This window comes from Spermophilus citellus, assembly GCF_964194105.1.
Source record: "Spermophilus citellus genome assembly, chromosome: 3".
Taxonomy (NCBI): Eukaryota; Metazoa; Chordata; class Mammalia; order Rodentia; family Sciuridae; genus Spermophilus; species Spermophilus citellus.
The window spans coordinates 167981761-167994235 of record NC_138184.1 but is presented as its reverse complement, the minus strand read 5'-3'; the positions used below and the strand labels follow the sequence as shown (position 1 = coordinate 167994235).

General features: G+C 31.0%; 1 protein-coding gene across 1 annotated transcript in view; it reads right to left on the bottom strand.

The window, feature by feature from the left end:
* The window catches only part of LOC308643458 (cadherin-related family member 4-like), a gene marked incomplete at both ends in the record, with an annotated part of 106925 nt that overhangs the window by 67769 nt on the left and 26681 nt on the right, over nucleotides 1-12475 (bottom strand). Inside the window, 4 exons of the mRNA XM_081283293.1 lie at nucleotides 329-441; nucleotides 5582-5673; nucleotides 8879-9061; nucleotides 11119-11264. Of these exons, the coding sequence (XP_081139419.1) occupies nucleotides 329-441; nucleotides 5582-5673; nucleotides 8879-9061; nucleotides 11119-11264 (534 nt within the window). The remainder of the gene's footprint in view (nucleotides 1-328; nucleotides 442-5581; nucleotides 5674-8878; nucleotides 9062-11118; nucleotides 11265-12475) is intronic.

Sequence of the window (12475 nt, the reverse complement as noted above, 5' to 3'; positions counted from 1 at the left end):
GCCACATTGATTCACAATATGAATATATCTCTGAGTTTTCTGTAATATTTTACATATTACAGATAATCAGCAAGAAAATAGCAAATGTTAAAATCTTTTCCACCAAAGTATTATTTCTCTTTGTAGTGTTGAAAGCAAAGTAGAAATGGAGTTGATTTTTAATCCTTATTTAAAAAAGCAATAACAAAAGAGTTCATAAAATTTTGATTTCTAATAATTTTAAGAAAATTATAATAGAAATAGTAAAACATTGATATTTTAACTGCTATTAAAAAAGATTCAGTGATTTAATCATAGCACTTAAATATTTAGATTACTCCTTGCTTACGTAAGAACAGGACTCTCATCATTAACATTCTGGATGTTTATAGTGATGGTGCCAACACATGACTCCACATGGAGGTTCTCCTTATTCCTAACAGCAATTACAAACTGGAAATGCTAAAATAAACAAGAGAAGAGAGTACATCTTTATTTTTTTCCTTGAGTACTTAAAATATGCATATTCCCCTTCATAAAAAGTTCTTTAAAAATAAAACAGAAAAAAAAACACTTTTAAAAAGCTCTTAGCATAAAAATGTAGCATCCCAAAAACACTTTAAAATCATTTCTAGAAAAGAACATCCTTTGTATTCTCATGCAGATTCTGCAATTAATGCTAACTTCCCAGTTGTTATGAAACTGAGGTTAAATTTTTGATAGTTTTCAGCATACCACAATAAGGAAATATGTCAAATTTAAATTTGTTAAAATATCAAAATACTATAACAAATTAGAGTAAATAAATAAATTTTTAAAATAAATAAAATATCAAAATAAAAGTAACTTTATTGTTTAGGGAAAAATCTCTGAAGCTCAACAACTAACTTTTAGAAAATACAGACTGAAAAGCCTCAAATATTTTAGAAACTTCAGAATAGAAGTTTTATTTAAAGAGGTAACATTCCAATGCCATAAACAACAAAGAAGTGTAGTCTAAAGAGGTAATACCTAATTTTGATGAAGTCAAAGAATGATTGTAATTTTTTGTTTTATTTTTAAATTTAATTTTATAATAAGTTATATGTATATGCAAAAAGTACTTTAAAATACATTTAATCCACAAAATTGTAACTTTTGAGCTTTCTACTTCAGGAATATTTTAAATAAGTGAGAAGAAATTGAAGATCACAGATATGAATATTCTAAAATTTGCATGAACAACAATATATTACCTTTAAGCAAATTATTATTCAGAAAAAAGCCACTATAAACTATTTGTTTAGAAATAAGGTAGAAAAATGTATAAAATAGAGATAAAATACACAATTAGGAAAAAAGTAGGAGAAAACTAAATGTGTGGTACTTAGAAGTAAAGGTAAGAGTTGCAACACAGTACTTGGAAAACAAAAATAGTATTTTTGAACAAATGAATCTGTTGCCTCTTTATGTTTTGAATCTTAACAAAACATTGGAAATTGGTAGCTAAAGTTAAATGTTTTCATTCAAAAATTATTTCTCAAGTACTGACTGTTTGATGCAAGTGTAATATACTAGAGATAAGAATTATCTTATTAAGATTAGAAATAACCTTAAGTGTGTAGGAAAGCATGTCTAATCGGGAAGATTGACATGTAAATCAAAGGAAAAGGTGAAAGTTGATCAAGTGCGCAGTTTTGCTTTTAAATCAGATTGAAGTACAGAATAAAATAGTTTTCTGTAATCCTTCAAAAATACTGCTGAAATGATATTGTAAGGGGAAAGAAAAAGTGGGGATAGGGGTGGGGTATTGCAGGTGAATAGTGACCACATTAACCATCTCTTCTGAGAATTGCCAAGGCATGAAAATAACATGGATTTCCCAAAGGCCAGTTATGCCAGAGGCATGTCTTACAGAGTCAAATGGTAAATACCCTTTGGAAGAAAAGCTCCTCAACACTGTCCAAATAGCTGTGGGGAATGGGGGTAGGGGGGCTAGCCAGAATTCAAGTATCAAATGAAACTAAAATATTAATTAAGTGAATTAGCAGTCAATATTGAAAACGATCTCAAATGGGGTTGATTATATGCTAAAACACAGGATGGTATAATAGTAGAAAATATGTTTAAGTAGCTTAGAACTTTAATAGATGAAAGAAAAAAGGAAAATGTAATCATTAGAACAAATGGAGAAAAAAAGGTATATAAGTCAAAATCAAACTCCTGATTTTTTTTAAAAAACCTCTTAATAAAAGAAAATTTCATTATTTAAAAAGGTTAACTATATCCTACAACAAATAGCATTCCAATTTGAAACATTTAAATAACGTTTTTGAAAATCATGACAAGATAAGGATTCTTTCTTATACCATTTCTAGTGAACTTTTTTTTCCCCCTGGAAATTCTTATCAGAACAAGAAGGCTTAAAACAAACAAATTAAAATTGTAAGGATTATAGAGAAAGTAGTAACTTTTATTTTCAACAAGCCCTTTATGAATGTTGACACATAAAAAAATGAAAAATCACCAAGACAGTATTAGAATCAATAAAAGGATTTTGAGATTTGCTGTCTTTGAGATCAGGAAACCAAAACCAATAGTTTTCTATACAACTATAAAGAACAATTAGAAAACGGATATTTAACAATAAAATGAAGGGTGGCTAAGAATGCTATACAAATAGTATGAAAAATCTGGATAAATATAAAGTCTTATTGAAAATTTAAACAAATTTTAAATAATTCTCAATGATGCTTTAAAGATGATGAGATGCCATTATACTTTATAAATTCAATGTAATTAAAATCAGAATGTCAATAAAAGAACAAAAATAATAAAGGCAATTTGTGTCTTTAGGAGTGAGTGAAAAACAGCAAAGTTGACTATATGACACAAGAGCCTATAATACCAGAATGAAAAGTAATTTTATAAATAGCTAACCAGATGTCTTGGTCTTAGAGAAATGACTGGATTTGTTTGTTTGTTTTGTTTTTCTTTTATTCCTACCTGATGAGAAAAGTTCTGGCCAAAATTTTTGCAGTTTAGGAAGTCAGTATCTAGGTAAGATTAGAGAATAAAGGGGCGGGGGAACTTGATAGTTTTACTGGAAGCATCATTGAAAATTATTTAAGAAACTGGAAAACATTTGAAATTTAAATGATTCCATTTCTCAGAACAAGTTGGTAGGGAGAAGTGATTTATTATGTTTCTCCATCTCCTTATACTTTTCTCTTTCCCAATCTTTTTTAATTTGAAATTTGACCAGGGTAATGAGGGAAAAAAGAGGTTAGATCTCTACAATCAAGTAAAGTCAGACAGATGCAGTTCTCCAGATAATTCAAAACTAAGAAGTATGATCTCATTAGATTACACAGAACATTGTCTCAGTTCTAGGCTTTTGAATATAGAGAGGATCCCTCTTCCAACTTTTACACACACCCATAGAAGCACATACAACAATTGAGATATTTTTAAAAGGTCTAAGAAAAAAGTAAGATGAATCAATTAAGTTTTTCATCAGTTTTCTTAATGAGAATTTCTCCATGATCTATGTGAATATGAAAAGACAATTACATAAAATTTGGTATATTTTTATTTCAATTTAGATGTTTCAATAATTATTTTTCATTGAAAAAGTATTTAAAGGCATTTGTTATTTTAATTCTCTATTTTATATTTAGTCTCACCTTAGGATTTGTTTCATAGTCCAAAAGAGGTTCAATGGTTTTAGAAATGACACCATTACGTGAATCCAAAGCAAAGTAGGCAGTGGCATTAGTTGAAGAATTTAATATTAGAAACTTAAAGAAAAAACACAAACATGGTAAATACATTATTGAAAAAGCGTGAATTTTGAGCTGACAGTTTTGATGCAGATATTTGGCCAGACCTATATAAAAATTAGGTTTGTAAAAACAGTGCCCATAAATTAAATCTGAACCTACTCTCAGTTCCAGACTTCAAAAACAATTTGAACATTCTTTTTGCATTTTAACTGTACTTTTTCCATTGGTTCATGTGCTTAAGTACTAGAGCATTTTTGTAAATATCTGTCACTGTTTTCATAATTACTTTCTAGTTTCACATATGCAGCTTTTTCCAATTTAAAAAAAAAAAGTCACTCCCTCTTGTATACTCAGGAAGTGTATCTAAAGGAGGTACATGCACTGAAATACTTGGAAGAAACCATTTGATGTCATCTCTGTATTGATTTTCTGTATGGAAAAAAATAAAATATTGCTTTGGAGACAAAGATTTTATGGGCATAAGCATGTTCCTGTACATTGATGTCACCCATGCCTATAACTGGGCCCAGGTTCAAGATGAATATTAAAGATTTTGCAAAGAATTTCATAGAGAAACGAAATTACAAAAAATTTACATCCAGATTCTGGCTTAAAGAAAAAGAATAAAACTTGGAGATGTGATATCCAATGCCATTTCTAAAAAGTCACAATGGCCATTTTGACGGGTATAATGGCTTACATTTTATTGTCTGTAAGTGAACAACTAAAGTTGGCTTATTTTAGAATAAACTCCACTAAATATTCTTGTGGAATTTTTTTTTTATTTCTCCCCTTACTTTTATGGTTTTGAATTGTTAAAAATTATCATCTTCCAAGTCTTTGTTTCTCTTTTATAATGACTTTTGCAATAAAATCCAAATGTTATAAATTTTACTTATGGAATATACATGTAAACACATAATTATAATTTATATTTATGGAAACACCAATTCTACACATAGCCTAAACCCCCACAAAAACCCACATATTTCAAATGCATAAGACCCCCATCTTCTGTCTTTTTCCCTCCTGAAACACACACTCACACAATGGAGGATCTGAACCTGTAAACAAGGAATTTCATTTTTTTAATGTGTTGTCTTCTATCCTCCATCTAAATTCACATGAACAAAACATGTAATCGAGTATGCTAATCAATGCCTCATTAAAATTTGTATATATGCTTAATTCTCCAGCGATCTGCTCCTCTAAACTTTAGTTTCAACTGAATTCTCAAGTCATGTTTATAAGCCAGTATTTTTGCAACAATTATGAACAAATAGGAAACAATGTAAGTCTCTTCTATGGAGAATTAGAGTTGCTAAATTTAAGGCAGAATGTTCTAATGTATTAATATGATTTATAATGTATAATCAAGAATCCAGTTGTTTTCTTAAAAAATATAATTACATTTAGGTCATATTTCACCATTAGAAATTTCTGAGAAAATGCAGTTATGAATAAATTATCTTAAATTTTTTCTTTACCTCCTCTTAAGCTGTAACCATGTTGTCATCTATTACTTATGAATTTTCTATTCTTTAGGAATTATTGCTGAAACCAGAAATAAGGGGGAGATCTAAAATGTCCATTATTCAAATTACATGTATAAGAAGAAAATATGCCTGATTGGAGTGAATAAAAGAAAATAACAATGAAATGACATGATTGAAATGAATAAAAAAAAACAATGAAAGGACATTTCATTAGTGTGTAAATCTGTCATTAGGTGACTATTATAGTTAAAAAGCTGATGAAATAACTTTTTGCTGATTAAAAATTAGACACTTTTAAATCAAATTTTTTAAAAAATTAATAACTGAAAGTTAAAAACTTACTTCAACTTCTTGTCCTATATCTGGGTCCCTTGAAAGAATCATATATATAAAAGCAGATGCAGGAATATTTTCAGGAACAGACACTGAAACACCTATAAAATCACCAAAATCATGAACAAAATTTTAAATTCAAACATTCTTTGCCTCATATGGGTGTGATAAGTCTTCATGCTGTAAAAATTTCAACTTCAGGTTTTTGTTTGTTTGTTTTTTTGTTTTTTAGACAGAGTCTTTTTATGTTGCTCAGGCTGAGCTTGAACCCCTGGGCTCAACTGATGCTCCTGCATCAACCTCCTGAGTGCTGACACTATAGGTTTATGCTCCCATGTCTGGCTTTCAAGCAGTTTTCTTAATACATTTTCAGAAAATTAAAAAATATTTATTCACATGAACATCTGTATTTTTTAAATCAACATAGTTCCAATTCATATTTCTAAATTTAAATTTAGGGCTAGTGTGTGGAATGGGATATAATTGCTCAGTGCTTGCACAACCTCGATAGTCTCTAAGATATTTCATCTGGGATTCTTATATGTTAGAAGGTTGAAGTTTTTTTATTCTGTTCCACAACAATGTTCACAATGTGGAGCCAGGTAGCAAAGTCAGAAGAAATGAGCTTGAATTTCTGCTTCATCAGTATTCTCACCTGGACAATGCAGATAAAGTACATTTCCAACTTCAGAGTAGTTTTGAGGACTAAATAAAATACCATACATAAATATCTCACAACTGCTACTCTCATTTCCCCAAACATTTCTTATTTTACGTCCAATGTTACCATTGTGATTCTCTCACCCCAAAATCAAATAACACAGATGCATGCACATTTAAATCATTGGTAGTTTCTTCATCTAGGATTCTCAAAAAGTCTCAGTCTTGGATATAAATTAGGTGGTTCTGCAAAAGCCTCATATTATTTGACTATTTCTAAGGATGTTAAGGAATAATTTTTGTGTGAATGGAACTAGCTTTTTTTGAACTTTTGTTTCAAATTGAACATATATAAACAGATTCTCTAACTTAATGGTTTGCTCTGTGTTAATTATAGAGAGATAACAAACCACAGTGAGGTGAACATGTGCATCAAACCAACAACTTAAAAATCAGATCAACACCTTTTCAGAGAGGCACTTAGTTACCCTGTGTTTCATAGAAAGTAATTTTCCCCCACTATCCATCCATCCAAGGACACAGCCCACATAATGGAAAAGAGGGCATCATGATCTTGATAGTGTTTGAGCAGTTTGTGTTGGTTCAGCCAAGTCTGGTAGAAACCAGGTCAAAATGACCTTCATGGGATCCATGTGTATCTTTTTAAAGCTTACTATAATTTGGGGAGACTGAATGGAAATTACAGAGAACATCCTATTGTTTCAAAGTGATCCAAAAGATACTATCTTCACAAACATCAAACGGAAAGCTGGCTCATTGCCAGAGCTCACCTAGGGGACTTCTCTTTCAGCCTGAGAACAATCCCTTTGACATAAATTCCTATTTCAGAGATATTTATTAATATCCATAGCAGAAGGTATGTTTTTGCTCAAAGCAAGAAGTATGTGTGTGTGTGTGTGTGTGTGTGTGTGTGTGTGTGTGTGTGTTTTAGAAATTTTGAATTTTCAAAAGGTGATGCTTCTGTGGACAGAAAAGAGGGAACACTGTAAGAAGTTGCTACACAGCTGCAACAGACAGGCACTGGTGGGGGGGGGAGGGGGGAGTGTTTTAATGAAGTTTGCCTTGTTTCTCTTGACTTCAACTTTCAGTTTCTCCTAATAGAAATAGGGAGAGGAAGACAAGCACTCAAACAGAAAAGGTAAAAGGAGACAAATAACAAAGTGGCTAAGTTTAATATGACAAATAACGAAGTGGCTAAGTTTAGGAAAAAACAGAAAAGAAGAGAGAATAAGCAGAACAGATATAATTATTGAGATCCAGTTGACCCAACTAAAATTAAATCAAGCCAATCTGTTTCAGAGCTCCAGTTATGTGCATTGTCTAAATACAGTCAAATGTTTAAAAGAGTTTATTTTTAGAAAGCCTTCATGAAAAAGAAACCAACACACATAAGGGTGAGGTTAATGAACAGTATATGAGGCTCTGAATTATGTAGCAGAAAGTATAAGAACATATTTCATTATTTTATATATAAAGGTATACAATTCCAGTAATTCTCTTTGGGGGGAGTAAAGCTATCAGATGTAATGACACTATTATATTCGTAATACACTGAAATTTTATAATTAAAGCTAGAGTTTTTTTAATATAAGAGACATTAAAAATTAACAGTAGAGCCAGGAACTGTGTGACTTGGTAGGCTGAAGCAGGATGATTGCAAGTTGGAGGCCAATCTTGGCAACTTAGTAAGACTCTATCTCAAAATAAAAAGTGAAAAGAGCTTGGGATATAGCTAAATGTAAAGTGCCTCTGGGTTCAATCCCCAGCACCCAAAACAAACACACAGAAACAAACAAACAAACAAACAAAAAAAGTCAGGCATGTTCAGACTAATTTACTGTACTCAAACAAAAAGAAATGATTAAATAAAATAGCATATGTTTATAATTATTGGGGGGACAATGTACAATGACATCATTGTACACAAAATTAAGCAAACTAAAGTGTGTATCATTGTCATCTCATGCCTATTATTTTTTAAAAGGTAATTTTTAAAGACTAGGTAGTAATTCATTAAAATATATACAACTTTTGGTCAATTTCCTATAGTTAGATATTTTGGTTATTTCAAAGTTATGCTTATTACAAATTTTGTAATACATCTTGACCATGTTTTAATATTTTGGCAACGATGAATCTAAGAAACAAATTCTGGGAGAAAGATTGTAATCATTTTTTAAAACAAATATTTACTACCATAATATTCTGTGTGGTTATTAAAAAATCCGAACTTAAAATTGCTAAGTTTTCAATGTCTATATAACATTACCTTTTTTTCCTGTTATATTTATGTCTTGAACAATATAGTAGGTGAAAAATATATTTTGTTATTTATATTTTCTGGTATTTGGCATCTTTTAAAGCCACACATTAATTTGTATGTGACAGATAAACTTAGAATAATTTTGTCATTTCTCCTATCCTCTATCTACCACACAAAGAAAAAAAAATAACAATTTGAATATAGTGTTTTCTTTTCTGAAGCATGTTATATCTTATATTCAGGATTTAAATTATTTTTAATAAAACTAAGTAAATTTGAACTACAATTCTAGGTTTTATTTTTAAATTTTACTGTTGTATCATTTCATATATTTTTTAAAATAAAATTAACCTGTAATATACCTGCTCCTGTTGAAAAACTTGAGTCACAGGAAATAGGATCATCTATGTTCTCCACAAAAACTGTAAACATGTAAGTGTTGGTATTATTTCCATTATCTCTGGCCTCAATTTCCAAAGGGTAGGTTTTGGAGTTATTTGGGTTGTCAAGATTCAAAGGCTGAAGAAGAGTGATTATACCTTTAACTAATTAAAGAAATAAAGTAAAGAATTACCAAATCAGTAAGCTTATGTTAGTTTATTTATATTGACAATTTTTAAATTTATTTAATGATATATTTTTCTGTGAATGAGAAAAACAATTGTTAGCAATTATACATTCATTGGAAATATTTCTTTATTTTATAGTTTGCTTCTGCTTACTGTGTGCTTATATTTTAAAATAATCATATTTAAAAATTGTTTCATCAAATTTTCCTCCAAGTTTGTAAATTGTCATTTATTTGTTTACAACTACTTGTAAAAAAAAAAAGCAAACACAGACCATTGTATTTCATTTTAATTACAATAATAAATTGTTGCTAATGCTTTTGAACCTTAAAAATTAGTAAAAACATTTCGAAATCCTAATCATTCATTGCTTTTGCCTTTCAAATTAATCTCATTGCATAAAAAATGAAAAAATGAGTTTAAAGATCAAACTAAAGAAAGTTTGCAAAGCATAAGAGACTATCCCTGCTGCCACCACCTACCTACTTCCTTCCCAGAATTCCTTCTTTTTGCTCTGGAATCATCTGGCTTAATCCTGAGTGTCTTCCTAACTCTCAAAGGCTTTAGTCTTGCCAAAATTGTCCTTAGCTAGTTTCTTCTCCCAATGACATTTGCATCTTTTAAAAAATATTTTTTTTAGTTGTAGGTAGACACGATACCTTTATTTTATTTATTTATTTTATGCGGTGCTGAGAATTGAACCCAGTGCCTCACGTATGCTAGGAGAGCACTCTATACCTGAGCCACAACCCCAGCCTGACATTTGCATTTCAAAGACAGATGCATAAATTGGTAATAACTCTAAGAACTTAAATGAATGATCTCAAATGTTGGTTGATCAGTATGATGATTCTGAAATATGTCAACTCTTCTAAGCCAAATTTTATTTTCCATAATTCTAATTATTGTGTGTATTTTGGTTCATGTGGGTCATAAGGGAGCTTCTTGGCCAATGTGAAGGATGAGGATAGCAGCAGTCCTTTTGTTCCTTACATATGTTTTGGCTGGTCCCCTTCATCACTGTTGGTGTAAACTAGCTAGCTGAGTCTGCAACTACCTGACCTGCTGTAGTTCTTCCAGTTTCTCTGACTTGCTGAACAGGTATGTGTGCTCATCCCTGTGATGAAATGTCCCAGCTTTCATGAGCTACCAACAACACCCAGGTCAGAGACAATAAGAACCAATGTGGGTCTCAGTCCATACTTGTGGGGTCTATCAGATGCTTCTATGTTCTAGTCTACCCTTAACTTACCACACTTTATAGCTGTCTTCTCTTCCTGATTTCTTGCCTTGTGAACTTCAAGTTCTAGCATTATGTTAGAACAGCCTTTCAGAGAGTATTAAAGAAGCTCCCTCAGTGTACCCCTGGTGCTTCTGATTGTCTGCTTGAACCCACTATATAGAGATATGTAGTGAATGTTTTACTAATAAAATCAGTTATCTCAACAGCCTATAAGAAAATTTCAGAAAAGGAATCTTCTTCACATAGAAATCTATCCATAACCAAAAATGCTAATCAAATTATCCATGAAAAGTCCCAAACTCTACAAATAAAATTGAGATAATCATTATGACTTATGTGTCATATAGTTTTCAAGGATTTCACAGATGCCTTTGTACTAATTATCTCTGAAAAATGATGGCCACTGGGCTGGGGCTGTGGCTCAAGCGGTAGCGCGCTCGCCTGGCATGTGCGGGGCACTGGGTTCGATCCTCAGCACCACATACAAATAAAAAAAAGATGTTGTGTCCACCGAAAACTGAAAAATGAATATTGAAAAATTCTCTCTCTCTCTTTAAAAAAAAATGATGGCCACTTATAAAAAATTAGTTTATATCACCCATTATTTCATAAGAATGCCATTTTAACCAGTAGGAAAATAGCAATTATAAATGCCACGTTTTTGGTATGTGTGCTTCTCCACATTTAATTTTGAAAGGGTGGTTGAATCAGGCCAAGTTCTAAAAATGTATAGAGATATATAGTGAATGTTTAACCAAAGTAGGCTCCAAGAAATGTATCTAAAACTCACGAGGGTCCAAACCAAACATTTCCTGCTGAGTTTTAAAGGAATAAGTGATGCTGTTATCTTCATCTCGATCTGTTGCTTTTACTCTTGCTATAATTTCTCCTACAGGCTTCATTTCAGTCACATTAATAGAATCCAGAGGAAATGGCCTTAAAGAAAGTTAAAGACAGAGTTGAAAAAAACAGTTGGAGAATTACAAATTTACAAATTCTTACACACATAAATGCAAGTTGTGACAAACTTTGAAGAAAGTTTTAGATTTGTGATAATACTACTTCCTCTTGTCAAGAATTGAAGTGTCACGGAGCTATCCAAATGTCGAGAAAATTCATTTGTGGCACAAAATTACTTAGTTCCTGCAAAAGTATTAATTTTCAATAATATAGTCTCTGGTCCCTTGCCAGGCATCAAAGATACCATGACATAAAAGAGATAAAAAATGAAAAGCAGAATGGAATTATATAGTTCTGTTATTCCAGATATCCAACGTATGGAATAGTTGCCAATTGAACATAAGGTAATAAATATGGCCATTTTCATCTTATTATCTGGTATGATGAAATGGTAGCCAAAGTTGCAACTTATTAGAGCAACCATGGAGATGATTTTGGGAACTTTATTTTTTAAAAAACTTCTAATTTTTTTTCTTTTTTTAAATATATATATATATATATATATATACATATATATATATATATATATTTCATATATATATTAATTATATATATATATATATATATATTAGTTGTTGATAGACTTTATTGTCTTTAATTTATGTGGTGCTGATATGGAACCCAGTGCCTCATGCATGCTAGGCAAGCACACTACCACTGAACCACAACTCAGTCCTGATTTTGGGAGCTTTATTACACACCTTTTTGAGTCATACTTAAAGTACCTGATCATTCTAGGACATTTTTGAAACTTACATCTTTTTCTCATTCTGCCTTCATTCAAGGCATCAAACACTTATTGATAATCTACCATATGTTATACTAGTTTATGCACAGATGACTAAGCCTTGTCTCCTAACATTCAAAAATCTCACTGCTAATAGGCAATACAGTTATAAATACCTATTATGCTATGTAATTGTTGAGATGCTAAGTTTGCTGAAAGTTTACAGAAAAGGGAAGACTGATTCTGGGGATTGGAGAGATTTTTCAAGGAAGTCTTCAAAGGAATGTAGTGTCTAAGTAAAGGAAAGTGAGTGAGTATTCCTAGGAATGTAGTGTCAAAGTAAAGGAAAGTGAGTGCGTATTCCTACGTACTTCATCACCAAATCCAATGTGGTTCTTCCTTTATACCTCAGCATAATGTGACTCCTCATATTGACATTCTGAACCACTTTCAATAATTT